General features: G+C 36.8%; 1 protein-coding gene and 1 long non-coding RNA gene across 2 annotated transcripts; one reads left to right on the top strand and one right to left on the bottom strand.

The window, feature by feature from the left end:
- Nucleotides 1-12,500: 12,500 nt before the first annotated feature.
- On the bottom strand, nucleotides 12,501-17,541 carry LOC128016757 (homeobox protein engrailed-2a-like). Its single transcript, XM_052601538.1, has 2 exons — nucleotides 16,355-17,541; nucleotides 12,501-14,536 (listed from the first exon to the last, which is right to left on the bottom strand). The coding sequence occupies exons 1-2, from the start codon at nucleotides 16,821-16,823 to the stop codon at nucleotides 14,220-14,222; spliced, it is 786 nt and encodes a 261-aa protein (XP_052457498.1). The 5' UTR covers nucleotides 16,824-17,541; the 3' UTR covers nucleotides 12,501-14,219.
- A 211-nt stretch (nucleotides 17,542-17,752) lies between these two features.
- LOC128016761 (uncharacterized) lies at nucleotides 17,753-20,879 on the top strand. Its single transcript, XR_008184277.1, has 3 exons — nucleotides 17,753-18,753; nucleotides 19,739-19,858; nucleotides 20,436-20,879. It is a non-coding gene; the product is annotated as an uncharacterized LOC128016761 (long non-coding RNA).
- Nucleotides 20,880-23,023: the final 2,144 nt, after the last annotated feature.

Raw genomic sequence — 23,023 nt, 5'->3', positions numbered from 1 at the left:
CTTTTCTCTTATAACAAGCCTAGCAGAATGAACCTCACAGTTTGAGTTTGGCTAATGTTGATGTGTCGCGCAACACGGGAAATAAACTGCTGCTGACTTTACTCTGGATTCATGAACCTGTGCTGGTGTTAGTATCTCCTCAGGAAAAGGTAGATTTAGCAGCAATAACCTTCGAGTTTAGGCCCAAGACATTTTTGGAAAAGTTGGCGGCCACGTCGATCCAATGGAATGACCATGTGAAGCCATTTATTTTGTACAATTTTATATATTTTATATGCTGCATGATAGTCACCATTTTTTTAATTATTATTATTTTTATTTTTTTTTTCCTTGACAAAAGCCTGAGTAGATGATGACAGCATTTTTTTGTGTGTGAAATATTCTTTCTGCTTTCTTACCAGTTAGTTTGTGCTGGTATACAGCGAATAAGTAGTTGACATAACATTTATAAAATCCTTTTAACAGTCGGATGTCTTCTTTGTTCTATGAAGTCCCTCCTTCAGATATAGGTAACGAGTTCTGATTGGGCCAGCGGTTCCTGTGTTGTGATTTGACAGCAGCTGAGCGCGCACTGCCCTCTTGCTAACCTGATTGGGCTAGTTTTGAGAAGTAAGTGGGCAGGAGCATGTGCTGGAGATGTACTTATAATCAACGGAGCATTTTTACTGACGAGATGCGCATGAAAATCGCATCCGTTTTTTTGCACAGCCCTAACATCTAGTTAACAAAGCTAAACAGTGTTGCCCTTTGTGTAATAAGTTACAGAAACTGTTAAACGCACCAACTTAAATAATAAAATACACTTACCGGTTCTGGTCCATATTTATTTTATGTTTGCTTTTTTATTTGTGCACATCAGTCGTCCGTGAGGGGCTGATGCGCTATTTTGTGTTTATTTTGAATTATTAAAGTTTCGTTTTGATTGTCCGCTGGTTCCCGCCTCCTTCTTCCCGATGATTATTACAAACGCCTTCTCCAGACAAAGAGGGAACTGCTCCATCTTTCAAGAATAATCATTGTGCGAATCCAGCATTAAACTGATTGAGATTGAGGAAGTTGTCCTCAGCAAGCTGTCTTCAGCAAAATGAGATGCACATAGTTTTACATGTGGATTATAATTTTCGGGAACCGAGTTAAACATAAATTGTAACCATTAATCTCCAAGTACAGCGTCCCTGGCAAGCCCAAACAAAGGTGATTGGACTCAGAGATGAAAATAACAGCGTTTCGATGACATGTCGACAAACACAGCTCTTCCTTCTTCTCCGTCGGAGCGCAACAAGGCCACGCCCCCTGTTTGTGAATTCATGTGGGCGGAGGTTAGTGTTTTAGTGATGTCATTACTGCAGGAACTAGAGGGATGTAGTCCAAACAGGTCTTTTTTGAAGGCGAATTCTGTTAAATCAAATATCTCGCTTGGCATTGAACTTTGAGCTTTAGCATTTTGCAGATATTATTTATACTCTAACAAGAACATTACACAAAAACTAAAGTTTAAAACATGGGATCATGAAGAAGGGGACCTTTAAATTCAAGAGTGAAATCATTTACCTGTTGACAGTCTGTGTAGTTTGATGACTGAGCTCCAGAAAATCAGTAATGAGGTGCTATATTAGAATGGGAGTATATTAGAAATCATGAATGAAATGCTGTTTCATTTATCACAGGATGTGAATATAGAAATGTGCAGCTCAATATCAAAAGCACATTTCAGCCAGAGATTCTTTTTAAAATCATGTGTCAGTTAGCGCACAGTAAGTTTGTATAGCTAATGTTTTTGTGATTTCTTTCTTTGTGTAGTCATTTCCCCTCTGCTCATGCTGTTTTAGTAAAGATGCTGCCGCAGACTTTCATTAACCGGGCCCTTCAGGCAAATATGCAGTAAGAAAACACATGCTGTCTTTGGCTTTCCAGCTGTGTGGATGTCCTTCCATCTCTGCTGTTTTTTTTATATATACTTCAAATGAGGTAATGTAATTGAAATGACAGACTTCTGACATGTTGGCAAAAAACAGATGCAACTTTTACTCCGCTGTACTTCAGAGTCAACTTCAGTGTAGGAAGTCATGCAAATGATCATATTGTGCATTGTTAATATTAGGCTACATATATTATTTCCCTGGTCTCAGCGTTGCTACTTCATTGCTCCTTGAGGTGGCGCTCATCGTATGACTGAGAGAAAGGTGAACATAAGTTAAAGGAGCAATAGGTTACTGTCTTCTGAATTTATTATTTTTTTTTACCGGTTGAAAGTCTCATCACATCCCGATAGCAATCATTAAGTTTAAGTGGTCTAAATGTATTTATCTGTATTTATATATTCTGTGGAAGGTGTAGGACTAAGATGTTCGTCCAATCAAAACGCTCGGTCTGAAATTGGCTTTCCTACCTGCCTGTCAACATATGTATTTGCATATTTGTTGTACTTTTAAAGTTTTCTAACCGGTGACACGTGATGTAGCCCAGCGGTTCCCAATTCCAGTTCCAAAGTCTGGACCCACCTTGGCTTTTATACCATTGATGGGACAAACAGAATCAACAAAGAGTATGTGATATGCATGGATTACATTATTTGCATGAGCTTTTAAAGTCTTGCTGGTAAACTTTTAATATGTGTGCTGTTATAACAAACGCTTTTTCTGAGCTTGTACACCTGATGTGTGTGCACACTAAAAAGCCTGTCAAAAAGTGCCTGTTTACTGGACTATGTTATCTTTTGCATGTGATTGTTCTAATACTGCCAAAAACATACAAGGTTTACATATAATCACAGTTGGTTATGTCTAAAGGGAAAATAAACAGTCAAGAGACAAACAGACAGCTCTTAAAGTGACAGTAGACGATTGTACTAAACATGCTGCCACTTGCCATTAAAGGGTTAGTTCACCCAAAAATGAAAATTAGCCCATAAATTACTTGCCCTCAAGTCATCCTTATATGACTTTCTTCTTTCAGACGAATCCAGATTGAGTTATTAAAAAAATTGTCTTTGATCTTTCAAGCTGTTTAATGGCACTCTGCAGGTGCTGCAGTGCATCAGTCCAAAAGAAGTAAAATAAAAAGTGCCCATCCAAAAACAAAAGTGTCTCGCACAGCTCCGGGGGATGAACAAAGGTCTTCTGTAGCAAATGGATTCGTCTGAAAGAAGAAAGTCATATACACATAGGATTTCTTCAGAGTGAGTAATTTATGGGCTAATTTTCATTTCTATTGGTGAACTTACACTTTAAAAGAATAGTGCATCCAAACATTTACTAACTCTCATGTTGTCCTTAAACCTTTATTAATTTCTTTCTTGTGCTGAACACAAAATACAATATTTTGGGTAACCAAACAGTTGCTGGTCACCATTAACTTTGTTAAAAGTAGAAGAAGAAAAAAACATACTATGAAAGTCTACTAGGGGCAAGCAACGGTTTGGTTACCCACATTGTTCAAAATAATGTTTATGTTCAACAGAAGAAAGAATCTCATTCAGACTTACAGCAACTTGAGATTGAGACAATTATAGAATTTTCATTTTTGCAGAATTAAGTCTGGACATAAATGAGAAAGAGAAATAATCTGCAATAAACCTTTTCACGGGCATTCTCATAGACAGATATCGTGATTTATCATTATAGGATTGTTTAGCAATATATAAATTATCGCAGAATTGCTGTATCATGATATTATCGTGTCGTGAGCTATGTCTCGTGCTCTGTATTGTATGATGAGGTACCCTGTGATTCCCACCTCTACAGGACACTATTCAACAAAATAGATATTGTAGCATTTACCCCTTTGTACATTTACTGCAAATGTGAAGACTTTTGAGAAGATGAACATTTATAGATAATTTTATTAAAAGGAAAAAAAATTGCTTTAAAGTATCAACATTTGTCAACCCCCCAGCCCCCCCCCCCACCCCCCCCCACTCCCCCACTGTTTACTAATGCACAACATGAAAATGAACATGATGGTTTTTCTAAGAATGGTTGTAATAACTTATTAGTTTAAAGACTGTGTTTGCATTTGGTTTTTTTAAATGCATCATATCAGAAAGGTGAATTTTAAAATGAAATATAAATATTAAAGTGAAAGTAATGATGAATTTGACCAGATGTTTACACCGTGATTTAAATTTGTAAAAAAAAAACTTAAGTGTAAAATGTCCACCAATTTTTTTTTCTATATCAAAGTGATTCAGCTGTACTTTTCCACAAGGAAAAAATTATTATAATCACCCTCTGTCCTCTGGTAAGTGAAAAAAAAAAACCTAATTTTGGCATAGAAAACTTGAACAGTACCCTCTACAGCACCGGCCTCGCAGTCTCATCTATGTCTGGTGAAAATAGCACAGAAAAGAGAGTTAATTATCTCCACCCCAACCCAAAATGCCTCTGTCTCTCTCTACACAGATTGGCTTGCGATTTGCATGAGGATTTTGAGAAGCTTTTCAGTATGTTTGCCGTGTCTGTCCTGGCTGTCTGTTTAAACAGGCCCCGGGTAATGAACAAGAGAAGATGGAAGGAAGGAAGGAAGGAGGGAGAAAAGAGTATAGGTGTGATAAACCCTGGTTTCCCTCATCAGCCCTTTTGGGATATGAAGGCCCCAGATGGTGTAGGGGTGTGAAAGCAGCATTGTGTGTGTGTGTGTTTATATGAAAGTGTCTGTCGATCTATCTGTCTGTCCGTTCGTTCTGAAATCAGGGACATCCTTAGTAAAAGAACCCGGCCCTTATGTCATCTGTTTGAGGGGAAGCTTGTCTCTGTCTCTGAATGGAGACAAAGGAGAGTGGACACAACTCCCCAACTCCCCATTATCCTTGTCCCCGTTGCCCTCTGCAGCCCAGAGCCTGACACCCAGCACTGGGGGCTTTGATTAGCCAAGTAGAGACATTGGTGGGGGGTCACACTACCCTCTGCCCTGATTAGATTGCACTTGGCCACTGTTGACCCCTCCTTCTGAAGAGAATCATGTGAGGGGTCTGGAGATATTGAGACGGCATTCGGGAAGGCACAATAATACACCTTGACCTGTCTAGACTCTGCTGTTAACAAACAGATAATGTAACCTTTTTTGTGTTGTTGATCAAATGTCTCTACCCTCTTCTCTCTCTCTCTCTCTCTCTTTAATGGATTGATTTTGCACTATAGTTTGAGGATTTTAAAAGTTAACAAATTACAAAGTATTTTTTAATTTTTTTGAAAAAAAAAAAAAAAGATCATTCCTGGTAAAATGTATTAACATAACACAAGATATAAAAATTTATTCTGATCCCACATTGTGAGACGTCACATTTTCTGTAAGTATTTATAATAAACTAATTAATAATGCTACCTTTGATTTTTTTTTTTTTTTTTTGTATTGCCTTTCTTTGTAAGTGTGCTTTCAAATGACTTTCATTAATGTCACATCAAATGCATTATATTTAGATATTATTATATTTAGATAAATATATGGTAATTGATGTTAATATTGCGTTACTGCCTATGTGCAACATCAAGTATGTACTTTTTTCTGTTACTTCCTATTGATTTAAAAAAAAAATATGTAATTCACAAATTGATGAATGTTATGAACTGTGCAAAAATATTTATTTGTTAAACTTAAGGTGGAAGGCACGGAATCATTTTCCTTATTTTCTTGTACTATGCTGAGTCAAGATCTCTGGTAAAATATGATGATTGTGCCTTTTGGGAGTTACATACACAAAACCTGATGACAAGTGAAAAATTTGGTCACAGGAATATTGCAATTTCAAAATCTTTCTGAAGTGCTGGTGTGAATGCTGTGTGTTCGCATTGGTCTACCTTTCATTATGAATGGCTGTAGGCATGGTTTGCTCGCTGAAAGTGCAGGAAGTGCCGCTGTTGTTGTTCCTGTGCGGGTGGCTGGGTGCCTGCACTGCTACTGCTGATCTAGAGTCTGTGATGGTCCAGTGTTCTGTCAGGAATGATTCTGGGTGGATTAGTTCAATCTGACCCTGGAACAGTCGATATGGAGGCGGTTTGTAGTAAAGGTGGTGGGTTGTGATGGCATACTCCGTGTGGCTGCTCCAGCCCCGCCCTCGAACCAGTCACTCAGAGCCAAGAAAATGGCAGATGCAGTGAGCTGCCAAGAGAACACCGATTCTCCACCCACCCCTCCATTTCCCCAATCCCCCACCCATCTTCCCTGCTCGCCTCTTCCCATGTTTTGTCACTTTTGAGGTAAAATGAACTGAAATCTTGTGTCCTTTGCAGTCTAAATGTCTCAACATTGACATTGTTAAGGCCAGCTCTTCCATGCCCATGTTTTGAAATTCCCAGGTTTGTGTTAAAATGAAACATACCACACCACTAAGAGTTTCTGTGGATAAAAATCATCCATATCTTTACATGCATACACCTTCCGCTGAACACTTTCTTCACTACTGTGCGTAACCATGAAAAGTGTAATAGGAGTAATTTACCTCATATTGGAGATGCTTTAGTAAATGCATTTCATGGCAGTCAAAACGTCATGAATGTTTTAATGAAGCCTGTCATATGTGATGAATGGATGTAGTCAGGGTTTTTCACTGCTGTACTCCCACATGGCAGATGATTGAGGGTGGAGAATCTGGATTGCTGTTGGAAAATATGGACATTTCCTCTCTATTTACCCTCCCTGCCATTATTTGAGCACGGCTTTGACTGAACTGTTCAAGTGTACTGACCGTGTTTTGTAGGGAGTGTTAAAATCTGCACCATCGACACTAAATGTAAGATAATGTATACTGTACAATGTGTTCGATGTCTCTAGTACTATTGAGCATTTGCAGAATCATACTGCATTGTCTCCTGCCTTGCTGCACCATTAATTCCTCAATTATGTTTTTTATGAAGGTACTCCAACTGTAGTTCTGTGCAGTATAACTATGCTTCTAAATTTGTAGTCAAAAGCATGTAATTGTAGATGCTATGGCAAAGTTGAACTCACTACAGTGTCTAATTAAATCGTTGTAACCAAGAAACGGTCTCAACAATGACCCAGTTTGTTTGCCAGCACACCAGAGAGAAGCAGGGCAGGTCCACGAAGGATGTAATAAAACTCCCCCTGATGGAGCAGACCCGTTTCTCTACCCTCTCTGATACTGACTTTCTCTGAATGTATTTATGTATGTGAGCAGGTTGATGTGAAGGTTATTCTGTGGAGAACATGTGACCCTCCCTGTTTTCCAGCTTGAGTTGATGATAAAATGGAGCTCGACAGTTCAAATGAATAGATCATTGCATGTCGGACTGAAAATTACACTCTCTATACTTGAATGCTGTGCTTTCATGGTGTTTTTTTTCATTGAATTTTAAGTCTGCATTTTTTCCCCCTCTTTTTTGCATTGATGTGTCTCACTGATGTTCTTTTTGTGAATTTGTCTGTTTGTCACAGGATAGTGAAGAGGAACAGAGATGATGTGTCTGCAGAGATGATGCAGGTAGTAATAATAACATAATTGTATGTATACCTCTTTTACCTGCATTAATCTCTCCCTCACTTCCTATACTGTCTCCTCTACTCTCTTTTTCTTTCTCTCACTATTTCCATCATATCACTGAAGCAGAACAGCAGAACTACTTCCATACGATCAATAAATGTATATAGCAACGTTTTTAAATCCATATAATATTAGCTGTTTAACTTAACTTAACTTCTAGTTCTTTGGACAAGTTGCACAAATGATCCACACTGTAATAATACAATGTTAGAGCCGTTCTTAATATCAGACCTGTTTGCTCAAACTGGTCTAATTTGTTAAATGTCTTCTTAAAATATAATACTCAACCTTTGTCATTTTATTTTTTAACATGATCATTATATATTATCCAGAGATAAATATATCAAGTCATTGAGCTTCAAATTAGATTTTTTTTTTAAAGTAATTTTATTATTATTTAAAGGCTCATCCATATGCTGCATAATTACAGCCTTTTTTAAATAAACTCAACAAAAATGCAAAAAAAAAAAAGAACAGTTTAGATGCAGTCTACTGATGTTATTTACATTTGTAATGAATGCTTAGTGTAGATTTTATTTCAAAAAAACAACAAAAAAACCCTGCACTGAAACTGTTTAAATATGTTATATATAATATCAGGAAGGAGCTAGCATACACACATTGTTCACTTTATATTTGTAGACCTTTAAACGTAATAGAGTGTTTTAAATGGTTATTTTGTCCTGCTCATGGTTAGTTGGAGTCACGGTCAATTATGTCTCCAAATGTCGTACAGTATAAAGGTCAAAAGTCGCTGTGCTGTATTAGAAAGATGACAGTAACTGTTCTGGAAAGGTCAGCCACTCACCATGTTTCCAAAGGAAACGTGCCACAGTGACATCTTTGAGCTTTTGATTTACTTTGTATTAGATTAAGTTAATGATATAGCGCCCCGTGTGATGACAGAAGTTAACCTCTATATATTTTCAGTAAGATTTTAAAAATGCACAGGTCTCATTTGCACTGAAGTCAGATTTTGAAGTTTTGGAGTTAATGGTTAATTAGCTGTAATGTGACTTCACTGCAAATGTGAACACGTATACATCAGATTACTTTAATTGTACTTTGACTTTTAAATAACAATACATTTGTTTTGTTTTTATTCAGGGCCAGTCAGTTAACAAGTTTTTTTCGTAGAAGAAACTTAGAGTATATTTAGAATAAAAAAGTTTTATTTCTACCAAATCCCAAGGCTGCATTTATTTAATCAAAAACACAGTAAAGAAAAAAATAACTGTTTTCTGTTTTAATATATTTTAAAATGTAATTTATTACTGTGATGGCAAAATTAATTTACAGAAGTCTTCAGTGTCACCTGATTAAGAAATCATTCTGCTGATTTGCTGCCCAAGAAACATTTCCTTCTTCTCAATGTTGACATTTCTTTTTATCTGTGCTGCTTAATATTTTTGTGGTAACTGATGAATGAAAAGTTGAGAACTGAATTTATTTAAATAAATAGTTTGTAATATAAATGTGTTTACTGTCACTTTTGATCCATTTAATGCATCCTTGCTGAAAAGTGTTTAATCCTACTACTGACCCCCAACTTTTGAACTGTAATGTTATAGATATCCGTCCATGCCTCCATAAGTACAATTTTGTTCTTAATAGCTTTTTAACATTTATACAATTGAAAACTTTAACTTTAAACTTTAAGACAGCTAAAAATGTATTTTGCGGTTTCTATGAAGTTATTTAAAACTTCAGAGTTGTTGATTTTGATTTCACTCTGAAATCACTTTTAACAGGTGCACATCATTCCAGTCACTAACTTCAGTGACTGGCACTTGTACCTTACATGCACATTAAAACGTCTCATTAACTTTTTCTTTTTTTTTAAATTAGTATAACCCATGTGGAGGTGCTGGTGTGTGTATGTGAGACTTAAGAGAGAGACCGAGTGAGAAAAAGCAAGAGACTGGAGTTTCAATGCCTCTGCTTCCTTTTGTCCTCTGAGTTGACTTCTTAGGAGCCCAGTGCCGGAGTTCCATACATGAGAGATCAAGAGTTACCAAGGTGCTCAGGAGATAGACACAGACACACACTCACACTCATTCACTCAGACTCATTTCCTTTGCATGTCAGAGTCCTGCTGGGGTTTCAGTAGAGGTCACTGACACTGCCAGTGGAGCTTTCCCCTAAATGAAAAACCAACCCCTGTGTATTTGTGTGTGTCTGTGTGTTGCTTACTGAAAACCGTAAGGTGCTAAAGAAGAGGCTCCTGAATTGATTTAGTTATTATAAATGACTGTACTTAGTCAGGGGATGTTCTGTGATGCATTTCATGTTAACTTCTTCACTAAATCTTGTAAAATGCAAGTCTTGTATAGGTTAAGAGTTCAAGTTGCAGATGTGCAGCATAGATAGAGTGGAGGATAAGATATGAGATGCTCTTTTCCCATCAGCTTGGTTCAGCATTAACTTGTATTGTAACAAGATTAAAATATATTTGTCCTGCGGATTAGCATTCTTTACCATCCCTTTCGTTGCTTTGCCGGACCGGTCTGCGTATGTGCAGCAGTGTTTTTGATCTGCCGTGCGTAGTGAGGACCCTGGCTTGGGTCTGGCCATCCAAAGGCCTGGTGTGAAATCGGCCTGATGTCATCCCTTTTGTCCTCCATTTGCATCCCTCACTCCTTTAATGACGTTTCCGAACCTCGCAGGCACATTCCTCAGTGGTCCATAGGAAGCGTTTGGAGAACTCGGGGCAGAAAAGCACAGTGGGAGTGTTTGGAGAGTTTGGGGGGGTCGAGGGTGTGCGGATCTTTTGTATGGAAAGCAGACGAGTAGACATCCGTATTCTGATACTTTCCCTGCGCCTCAGGCTTTTCTGTTGTTTGTCTGAATTGCTATCAGGCAAAGTTTAAGTCTGATAGAAATTGTGTAATTTGATCATGTATAAATGAACGATGCCTTTAATGAAAGCACTCTGTTTGTGGCCAGAAGTGTATTTTGATGTTTATCTTAGCAGTGTAAATACAACAGGTTATGACAGCAGATTTCATTAAATGACAATGGTGTACTTTCTTACCCTAAAAGAGCGCATAATTGACACTGCCTTCTGAGACATATATGAAGTTGAGACCACAGTTCAAGTGTAAATATCTAAATAAAGTGTGTGTGTGTGTGAGTGTGTGTGTGTGTGATAGTGAAAGTTAAATGTGGGTGTAAGGTGAGGAAAGCGAGAGCTGAAGGGGGGCAGGGACTATTCCTTGCAGAGGAAATGAGCCACCTGCAGCCATGACAGGAGGTTTTGACCTTCATTTGGGGTTTCTTTCTCTCTCTCTGTCTCTAAATCTCTCTCTCTCTCACACACACACACACACACACAGTCTGTCTCTCATTACTTTGCTCACACAAACACACATACTTCTTCTCTATAGAAAGCCAGTCAGGGAGCTCTCCCCTCAACCATTGGGCATCACTTCCTCATACAAGGGGCGCTAGAAAAGAAATGTAGATGAGGCATTGTCATTGAGCAGGTCAGTGCATGGGAAATGCCAGTTGTCTGTGCCCCCCTTCACCTCCCCCCAGAGGACAGGTAGACTATGACCAGATTTTTTTAACTAAAGATCATTTACATATTTTAGGGAAAGTCAGGTTACTGTTTGGGTGACTTTCCTAAAAGGACATATCTTTTATGTGTTTATTTTATTTTGTATGTTTAAATAACATGATTGTTGGCTTGCAGATATTGTAGAGCATTGTATTAGGTGGTCTACAAAGTTTATATGAAGTTTATACCCCAAATGCCTTTGTTTTATTTGATCAAAAATAATACATTTCACAATTTAATTTAAATGGTTTAATTTTTTTTATTTAATTTTTTTTTGATCAGTGTATTTCGTGAAGTGTTTGAAGGTTATGGTTGTGACTTTTAATGATCAGTATACATTTTTATGAGATTCTGAACTGATGAGAATCTCTCTCTCTCTCTTTCTCTCTCTCATTTATTTGTTTATTTTATTTTATTTTATTTTATTATTTTGGGTTTGTGATTGAACATTAAAGTGAAATGTTAGCGTCCGGTTTTTAAATTAATACTGCAAAATGAACCACAGAAATTACATGCGTAGCAGTTATTTTTATCAAGAATGGATGTTAATTAACTAATGCGTTTGTCAAAAGCAGTGGTTGTTGATATTTTATCAGGAATTAATAAAGATCGTGTTTTCTAAAAAAGCTGTAGGCGTTAATCCAAAATCATTGTTTCTGCCTCAGGTCTAAATAAAACTAATAAATGAGTCTAATTTGCATGTTATCTTATGGGAACTTTTTATTTAAAAAATAACTTTTTTAAATTATGTACACAAGGCCCCGAACAGGCGGGTTCCTCGTCTCCCCGGATATATATATAATGGATATAACTATAATAATATTTTTATTATATGTTAGCATGCAGGGATAGTGAGATTTTTTTTCTCTCTCTCTTGAGTAAACATTTAGTTAGCCTAAGTGTGAAGCAATTTAGGCTATTCAAATTAGGCTATATTTACAGTGTTTGTAAATATGCAGTCGATACTTTGAGCGATTTCAAAGGCTATATTGAATAAAGTCGACTGTAAAGTATCAAGCTTCTGTGGCAATGCCTCCGTTTCAAAGGGTTACAGTTAAAATTATCTGATGCAGAGTGTATCATGCATTCATGTAACCTATTCGCTGATTTTAAACAAAAACGATGTTCTGAAGTTAAACAAATGAATGGGGAAAAACATCCAAAGTGCCATGTGTTTGTTGGTGATTATTATATGGGTTTTTGGATATCTACAATGCTTCCCAAATGCTGATGGTGCATTAGCGACTCACTCCTGATTTGGTAAAGCTCTGTGTGCCAACGCCGTGACGTCATTTCCGCTGGGCTCAGCTCAGTAGACCGTGGCACGTTCTTTTCAACCCAAGAGCCAGATAAGGCTGGAGCGCGAGATAGTTATCAAATCCAACAGTAGAAGCAAATACATAAGCTATTGAGACATTGATAACTATTATTCTTATTGTTTATTTCATTCTTATCAAGATTTCAGGAGGCAGTTAATTACACAATTAATACGTACGTAATACAAATTATTTACACATAACAAACATTACCTGTAAACACAAAATAAAAATAGCATTGTATTATCTCTTTTTTTTCAGCTTTCAACATAGCTTTTATAGATAGATCTTCGCTGATGAGTAAATTCATTAGGTCGTATATCAAAAGGCCATATTCATAGATATGCTTATTTGCAGTTGAACTCATGTTTCTCTGATTCGGCACAGTTCTGTGTTATTAAGTTTGCACTTGAACTTGTAAGGCAAAGTGTGTTAAGTTTGGTGGCTAAATAGTCACACACTCTTTTCAGGTATAAAACAAAAAGGTTCAAACAGTAAAAATTCCACAATTTGGTATATGGATACAGTCTGCAACTTAAATCTCGATCATACCTTTTAACTTTTTCTAAACACGCGTGAATATGCCCTAATATGACAATTTGCAGCTTTCATGCAAAGGCCCCAATACCGCTTCATTCACATAAAGAAGTTATTGCAATATAAATAAGCAATTTAAACACCTTAGAAATCTACTCTCACATAAAAAGCAACACCTTTTTTCTTCTTTTCTTCTTCTTAATATAATCTATATAAATACATAACAAATATGAAGTCAACATTAAAACAGTATTTTAACATTTGTCATACAGTAAACAGCTGGTTTGCTTATTATTTTTTATTCCTTAGTTTTGTGTTTATATATAGCTGTATATGTATATATTTGTTTATATTTCTGTGATGTGTTGTGGCGCTTACCCTGGCTTTTTTCAAGAGTGGCATAAGCGAAATCATTGTCAGTGCTACACGTTAATAGGCAGCATTGTGATGATTAAAACATACTTTGCTACAAAAGATGATTATATTGCTCTTTTATAAAATGTATGTATGCGATTTAAGACGCTGTGGTACATTTGTTTATTTATTTAGCGCACCTAGTTGAAATGTTTGGCCCAGGCTATGAAGGTTAACCCAATGTTATTTCGTTTATGTTAGGCTATTTCACATGATAGTTCAACCAGAGAACCTAAGTGTAATGCACTATATTGTTAACTACGTTCTTGCGCGTTTTATTTATTTATTTTTCTTCTCCAATTCACTCATTAAAACGAACCAGGCTAAGACTCTGCATTTATTTACAATAAAAAGAACGGTTTCTTTCATTTTTTCGGTTCTTTTTTTTTATCCTGCTGCGATCCGACGATTGCTGCGTCCATTGTGTATCAAACATCAAATCAAATACGATAAACTTGTAAATAACACACGCATTTCATAGTACTCACAGTTGCCTGGATGCAGCAGAAAAGACTCTTTGGACTAAGCAAGGTTTTCACTTCTTCTTTTTTTTCCTCAGCAGCTTATAAATGTATATAAACTCCCGTTGTGTTAATCGTGGAAAACGCTTGGTTCTTGTGACAGCTTGACAAAGAAGAATTATAAAAACAATTGTTTCTTAAGAGACCCACTCTGCCCAAGTGCAAAAAACGGCACATATATAGCCTACATTTGAAATAATTTGGCCATTATTTCATAAGAGAATTGTATTCAATAAATGTATTTTTGACATAATTCGATATAGCCTCTATTTAACGTCAGTAATGCTGGTATATTTATTAACTGGCCCTTTATTCTTTTCAATTATTGCATTGTAAATATAACCTCGCACCCACCCCTCCCGACTTTTTCTGTCTCAGTCACTGTCTGATTTGTCTTCCTTTGACGTGGTGCTGTGGTTGTACAGTCCCTGCGCCATCAGGTGCAGTGCCAGAGAGTTCTTGGTGCCGGTGGCTTTTTTGATTTTGGCTCGTTTATTCTGGAACCAGATCTTGATCTGTGATTCGTTGAGTCCCAGCTCCTGCGCCAGACTCTGCCGTCGCTGCTCGGTCAGGTAGCGGTTGGTCTGGAACTCAGTCTTGAGTCTCTGGAGCTGCTCCGCCGTGAAGGCCGTGCGTGGACGTTTGTCCTCTTTGCTTGCGTTTTTCTTCTTTGGTTTGCGAGATCTAGGACCTGCAAGTGAGGAATAACAGACCGTTATACATTTTTCACAAGGTGGCTTATTCGTACGAATTCGTACGACCACACTCATACGAATAAGCCACCTCGTAAAATACGTACAAATTGGTCGTGAGATAGCTTTTGTATTTATATTCATGCAGAGTCTTGAAGAGAAGGGGGGGCTGTAAACATGTTCAGCGTAGAGTTATAATTTATGAATTTGTTTTACGTTGGCTTTTATTTATTTATTTATTTTGCGTCACATTTGGGTGTGAGCAGTATGGATCTCTCTCTCTCTCTCTCTTTCTCTCTCTCTCTCTCTCAGTGGAGGCTACATTAATAGGTAATGCGGGAAACCTCAGCGATGAAGCAGAATTTTAATGAGGGATTCACGTCTTGCTCCACATTGGACATTGAGTTGGACATTTCTTGTTTAAAAAGCCTTTTTATGCATTAACATTGTATGAATATGGTTATATGGCGATCACAGGCCGACGTGAAATTAACCCATTCGACACAATAGCTGTTTAAGGCTAGTGTTAGTCGAGAGCAGTCCAAACAAAACGCGAGATTTGCTTCACGACGGCTAAAACGCTCCAACTGCAGTTGAACAATAATTTCATGAATATCTAGGCTATACTTTTTTTTTAAACGCGAGAAGGCGATGATTTTAAAAGTAGGCTAGTCTACATTTCAACGTGAAAGTCTAATGTAAGACTGGCGCGAAAATCTATTATTTAATTATATTATTTGACTTTTCTTTAACGAAAATAAAATGATAGACGAATGACATGAAATAGCGACGCTCTCTCGTAACCTAAAAATAATAATAATTAGGTTATCAACCAGCATTCCGCTATTAAGATCAAGCGCAGAGGTGAGAAATTGGATGCCAATAGTGGTTGGCCGTAATTCCAAATATTTTAAAATGTAAAAAGAAAAATATTCGACGGACTAGGCTAACTGACCATTCTTGCCCGAGTTTGCGTTAAATTAGCAGTCAGTAGGCTATGCACGTACGCTTTCTTCTGTTTTGAAATATTATAAACAGCCTACAATTTTAGTTAAATTATCAAGTTACGAAATGTAGCTACTTTACTGCACAGATGCACCAATAAGCAACTACTTACTCAAATATAGTAGATGTGAGGCCTACGCCATTGTCAAAAATATGCTAATGAAACATCAACAAAGACGAAAGACTCACAGGGCAAAACCTCTCACGTACAGCCATTCAACGTTCAAATTGCGTTTCTGTGATATTTTATTTACTTCTTTATTAAAAGAAGATCAATTTCGACACATATTGCTCATTCTCTTCGTTTAAACTATAACAAAATTAGATAGACCAGACTACAATCATAATTTCCAATCCACAAGCAAACGGTATGGTAAGGAATTGAAATGAAAGACGATATGCTATATTAAGTATAGGCCTGGGTCTAAAATGATACGTTTGGTCGTTTTGGCGTAGCTACGTTTTGTTAAAACTACTTTTCTAATTTTCGTTTTGATTGACGTTGTAGCCTATTGTTTACTTTTAGATAACATTAAATCCAATCGCAACTTTCATAATTAAAAAATATGAAAGATGTGAGATTTTAATTAAACCGATATCTTTTTTTAATTATTAATGTTTTCAATAATTTGGCGATTTGTATTTCATCTTATTGAGTTTGTTTTAAAATAACAATGTCCCTCTAAATTTGGGATGGGCTATACGTGATTAGAATCGAATATAGTGGAGATTAGAACTGTTTGCATTTAACAGATTTCCCAACGCTATTTCCTGGCACATGCATGGTAAGGAATTAAAGGTAGACGTACTACCTGACGACGGTCTGTCCGAGTATCGTGTGCAGTAAACCCAAGCGGGCCACAGCATAGGCTGGTTAAGTTGTCCATTGGACTGTGAACTATCCGACTCTGAACCCAGGCACTGATCCACATTCTCCCCGCGGGTCTTCAGGGGCTCTTCGCTCTCTATCTCTGCCTTCTTTCCTCCGCTGCTCGGATGTGTTGTAGAAGTCCCCTCTGCTGGTACTGTACTTCCCACCTGTCCCGTGCTAGGACAAGTTGGATTCTCTCGCGCGCCGAGATTGCCCTCATCGCGCGTGATGTTCGCTTCTTTCTTGCGGCCAAAGTCCGGTCGCAGGATGTTGTCGATGAAGAAGTTTGTGATGCGGTGCGGGAGCTGCAGGTTCCCTGGAGCTTGCAGAAGGGGTCGTATGGCACTGTTGGACTCGTCCGCCGCTCCTCGCTGCTCCGCGTCTCTTGCGCTCTGCTCAGTCTCATCCATGCTGAGACACACTTTCCACTTTCCGTCCTTAACCCTTTATCGCTCTCCAGCACTCGGGCAGTCGCACCCCACTCCACGGGCGACTCCGTCCACTTTGTTCACTTCAGGCAATTTTCAAAACTAAGGCAAAAAAAATCTGTCAGTGAGCTTTAGCGACAGTAAAAATCCTTTGCGCACCGTGGTCACAAAGGAAAAACATAGTTACGCCTTCCAATCACGGAATGTTCTCTGTCTAAGGTTGATGAACCGTAACTTGCCAGTTTGGTGCTATTTGTTTTCTGCGCAATGCAACTATCAGTGGCTACTCTGAGGACAGAGGAGTGGGGCTCCTAACCGCTCCTGAAATACTTTCACTCCAGATTTCTGTTCTTATTTTTAATACGAGCCCCCAGTGACGTTACACTCCGGTATCCTAGACACGTGCCTTTGACCAATAGAATAGACAAGAGCCAGTCACATGGCCCTGATTCGAGGGTAACAGACAACACGCATCCTTGCACTTTTAAAGACACAGTGCTTCACCAAAATACAAATTCGGGCAGTGCCAAAAACGCAGCCTGCATACTGAACACGGTCTTCACGTTTTAATCATGCAGGTTTTCTTGTAGCGCAATGTGTGCATGTGTTTTTTTTTTTTATCTAATAAGATTTGGTGGTCAACTCGCTTTCACAATACACTCACGAAACCACAGATTTTCAAATCTAAATTTTAATGTCATTTTTTTCTACTAGTACTATATGTTAAGTTTTAATAGAAGGGGAATATTTTATTGTAGCTATTATTTATATAGCAGTTTTATTAATTTGAAAAAAAGCTAAATGTAAAATATGCGTCAAGCCAAAACGAGTGGAGGCAACATTCCGTAATGGTGTGCCCAACACATAGTAACCATTTCTGTTTTCTTGATGTGTGGTGACTTTTTTTGTGTGTGTGAACAGCAGTAGGAGAAATTAGATTTCCTCAATACTCAGAGCGTTATTATTTAATTTGACATGATTTACAGCTATAAAGATTTTCAGCATTCTTATTTCAGAATCAGTAGTCTATTTATACGTAGGCCTATATACTGCACACTACACAGAAAAAGTATACGAAAACGGAGACACTTCATATTTTGAGCAGTACCATTTTTAATGGTAATAATAATTGGATGCTTATTTCTTTGTACAGGTGCCTATGTCTCATTAAACATACCTGCTATTTCAAAGATGATCAATCTAAGTATAGTCGCGCCCAAAAATGAAATAGTAGAACAACTTTTTTACTCGTTCATAAGCTATAACCACAGTACTCTGGCAACAACTGAATCCTCTCAATGAAAGTGCAGTAGCTATAGCTTTTCTAACTGAAGAGGTTTCTCAGGAGGCCTTCTATGATTGCATTTCTCATTATGAAGTTTTTGTGGCGAGCCAAGAGCGTGCAGTCTCTTTTCAAATTGGTGCATATTATCTAACCACATTATTTTAATGGCACTCACAAAGCATTTTTTTTAATCTATTTATTTTTTTACACCTTTCTATGATTGTCCACATTTGAATAACATATTGTTTTTAAAATTCTGTTGGGGAATAACCTGTGGACCAAAAATATTATTTAGTCATGTTTTTATGTTGGCTATTCATATTGAGGCCCTATTGTTGCGTGATGGAGACCCCCCAACAACCATGTGAACACACCCGATTCGAACGTTATCACTCGATTGAATGGGGCGTTATCAGCGGTTATCAGCCCATAGAAATGGGCCAGGAGGGGCCTCCTGTGCCTACTAGTAGGCTCAGAAGGCCGTGATCATCCATCCAAATGGTTGATCACCCACAAATATACAAGAGAAGACTCCAGATCCAATCCCAGAATTCCTGCTCACCGGTAATCGGAAGTCTACTGGACGAATGCGGGAACGTTGCGATATTTCCTGCTTAATATTTTCAGGTAAGACTATTAAAATTATAAAACTGAGAATTTAAACTGTAATGGAAAACAATACATACACTCGTATTGCGTGTCATTATTGTTGACATGAGATAACCGTATTGCGATGTGTCTGCAAACGTTATCGCTAGATCATATTACGTTATTAGCCTGTCGTTATGTTAACGTTGCTAATATGAGTGTGTATTTACGTCTGAAGCTAATGGGGGAATTTAGTTTCTAGTTAAACTGTCAAAATGACTTTTTACACTCTTACAGGCTTATTGCATATTGTGTATGCTCGATAACGCCTCACTGAAGCCAGATCATAGGACTAATATAACCCATATCGACTTGAGAGAAATATTAAACACAAGACGTATTTTACGGCTGTTTGGAAACCTTGGGATCTTGACTAGAATGTAAAATAAAGTTCTGTGGGTTTGGATCTATCTATCTATCTATCTGTCTGTCTGTCTCTCTCTTTCTCTCTATACTAGCTAGCTAGCTGTGTATATATTTATATAATTTATCTATCTATCTATCTATCTATCTATCTATCTATATATATATATATATATATATATATATATATATATATATATATATATATATATATTTAGCTGTCTGTCTGTGTCTATCTGTCTGTCTCTCTCTTTCTCTCTCACTCTCTCTAAAGCTTGCTAGCTGTGTATATATTTATATAATTTATTTATCTATCTATCTATCTATATATATATATACATGAAGCGTCATGAAACAGATTTTCATGATAGTATTTGGGAAGTACTTCACTCACACAAATTGCATTCATCAGTTTAAGAATGCTGAGTGTATTGAAAAGAATCATCAGGTCATCTACTTTACACGTTATCTTGTTTTTACAGAGTTGTTACAGATAAATGGTTTTCACAACCCAAGTACTGATTGTCGTTGTATGAATTTACTTTAAAAAGGAGATGCTGACTAATGCGTTAAGTTTTCTGTGCATCTATTTTTTCTTCAGGCACAATGAATGATATTAAGGGCAGGTGCGCCACATTGGGGGAAGATGCAAAGCAAAAATACATTCAAGAGGCAGCAGCACTGAGGGCACATGGGCAGTCACAGGACACTAAACCCTGAGGTGAGGGATGCCCAAATTAAAATGCACCTTAAGAAGCTGAAGTTAGAGGTTTGGAAACAGGATTCATTTGCCAGGCATTAGTGGTATTCTTAAAGTATTAGATGGAAGGATGATCAACAGCAATTGTGGTGTGTGCAGAACATTGTGTTAGACAACTGGATTGTTTATCTCTAGTTTTTATCATAATTTCAAATGAGTTCGTTACAAAAAAATATTCCAGCTGATTTTTGTTTACAAGGCTATCAACATCAAATATTCTCACATTGAAGAAATTGTCAAAGACTCATACCACCATATCAAACTTGAAGCAGCTGAAGAAAAAAGTGGTCATGAGATTTGTTAAATTAAAATGTAGTTACCCCTCTGTTTCAGGTTTGATTTACATCCATTTCTGAAACGAAAAACCCAGAGTTTTCCTAAAGATCTGAGATGAATTGATGTACAATACCCACATATTCCTTTGGCAACAGTTAAAAATGAACAAGCTGCCTTTGAGATGTTGCTTTAAATATAGTGATGAGTATGATTTAAACTAACTGGCTTGACTTTCAAAATATTTGTGTTTTTTCTTTGGTAGATGGAGGCAATTTGTGCTGTGTCTGCCGCATCCATTTTTATGATAAGAAGAAGAATGCAAGAAAGAAGTGGCATTCATGGTCTCAGTGCACAGTGTGCCAATCATGGTCACACACAGCACGTGGCTTTAAAAAGAACATGTGCGTTCACTGCAAATGTGAAGACACCATGCAAACACCCTGAATATGTATCTTGTTACTTGTTTGGGTTGTTTTTACTGTGTTGACGGCCCCCAACCCATCCATACAAACACACACACACAATACATACATATGCTGCAAATTTATTGTAATGACCACACTTCACACGTAAGAAGAAAATTGTGATCTTTTTGTTATTTTCATTCACCCCATTTTTATTTATTATTGTTGTTTGTTGGCACCATCAATGTGTTCTCCTTTATACAGGACTTATGTGGGGACCAATAAAGTTATATTGTACTGAATTGAGTCTACATGGTTTTTTATATATATATATATATATATATATATATATATATATATATATATATACACCTGTTTCATCATTGGTTCAGGGCTGGGTTTTAGCAAGGACCTCACCTTAATATTCACAACAGTGGGTCAGAGTATGATTTCATGTTATGATTAGATGCTTCACATAACTTTATATTTTTCACAGTTTTGCTGTCAGTAGGAGATGCTTGGCAAAAAAATATATTGAAAAGATGGTTACTGGTACTTGTAGAAACTTTGGTATACAGCTGAACACTACAATTTATTTATTTTAAATTTAAATGGTTTCTATGGCATTGCTTACTTCCACTCTGAAGTATTTTCTTCACAATTACTGTTAAGCTTTTATTTTAATGATAAACATTTAAGAGAAAATGTGAAGGGTATCATTTTATCTGTGTTAAGGATATCAATTGTTTCTCCTTGGATTCAGATAAATAAAGTTTATTGTCTGTTTATGTGAGGGAGGACTGGTGTTTTCCACTTTTGTTTGCAGTTGTCTGCCGTGGGTAGACTACATTTAATTCAAAGTGCTGTCGGTCAATTATATTATTATATATATAATTAATTATACATTTTAAATCTGATTAGTTTATCTGGTTTGCAAATTAGGGTTGTAAAATTATATATTTACTGAACATATAAAATATCTAGTATAGCCAGACTATTAATTACATTGCATCTAGATGAATGCAAAGAAATTAATTGACATGCTTTCAAACATGCTTTTTAAATGACACATGAGTTTTGGTAACATGGACTGAGAAAACATTTAACCATCTTCTGCTCAGAAACCTTGTAAAAACTTTAACTTTTACCAGCCATTACCAGCATTCTTCAAATTATCTTTTTTTATGTTCAACATAAGAAAGCAACTCATACAGGTTTGGAATGACATGAGGGTGAGTAAATGATGACAGAATTTTCATTTTTGGGGGAACCATCCCATAATTAGATTTGCCACATGGGAACCAAACAGAAATGCAAAATGAGTCTCTCTGTGTGTGTGTGTGTGTGTGTGCGGACAGGGTATTTGTCATGTTGTGGGTTCATAAATCTGTTTACAAAGTCAGAAACAAACAAACAAGCAAATAGCTTCTTTTTATATAGGCTATGGCTATTGAGCCTTCAAATAGCTCTCTGAAACTACACCCGAGATGGCTTGTGCATGTGAAATGAGAAAATTAAAACTTTGTCGTAGAGCTAAACCATATACATTGTTAGAAAGGTCATGACCCAGAGAGTAACATATGTAAGTATGAAGATTCTACATAGCTCCTGTTTTGAAATACTGACCTTTGAAACATCAACTTGGTGCATATTTGAAGGCTTATAATAAAGCAATAAAAAGGGCTACACACATGGGACTAACTGTTATAGAGAGCTCTTGTCCTCATTTATGATGTAAATATAGTCAACAGCTCTGGATATTGTCAAATCGGGTTAAAAGTAATTTGAACCCATTTAAAAGTTAGACATTTAAAATCTGTTTACATAGATATGTTTACAATCCGCCTAAACTCCACACTGTACTCTCAACTCACTATTTGCAATATCCAATTCTAAGAAATACACGATTTTTTTTAAAACTACAATTCCCTATAGCTACTCAGTGCAGCTTGATACAAATCAAGCACTGCAGTTGTAGTATCTGGTTTGCGAATTAGGGTTGGAAATTAGGGTTGTAAAAAGATATATCTATTGAATATATCAAATATCTAGTACAACCAATCTATTAATTACGCTGCATCTAGATGATTTACGTTAAGAAAATCTAAATATATTTGTTTATTTAAGACTTTTTAGCCGAAATGTAGAACGCGCAAACCCCGCCCACAACACAATGCACTTCCGTAACCTTCTGCTACCAAAAATGTATTTCTCTGAATCGAAGGAGAAATGTGCAAAAGTTATATTAACATATCTTATTGTTGAGTTATCTGTTTGTTGTTGTTTTTTCGTGGACAAATGTTGAATTCATCATTTTAAAAAAAGTGTCTTGTGAATAAAATACTTTTGGACGGAAGTACGTTATGCAAGCCACGTGGTTTCAGATAGCAGCGTAACAACCATGGCAACGAACAACGAACAAACTAAATGTAATATACATTCAATG

The sequence above is a fragment of the Carassius gibelio genome, chromosome A7, assembly GCF_023724105.1.
Source record: "Carassius gibelio isolate Cgi1373 ecotype wild population from Czech Republic chromosome A7, carGib1.2-hapl.c, whole genome shotgun sequence".
NCBI lineage: Eukaryota > Metazoa > Chordata > Actinopteri > Cypriniformes > Cyprinidae > Carassius > Carassius gibelio.
This window is presented reverse-complemented; position numbering and strand designations above follow the sequence as displayed.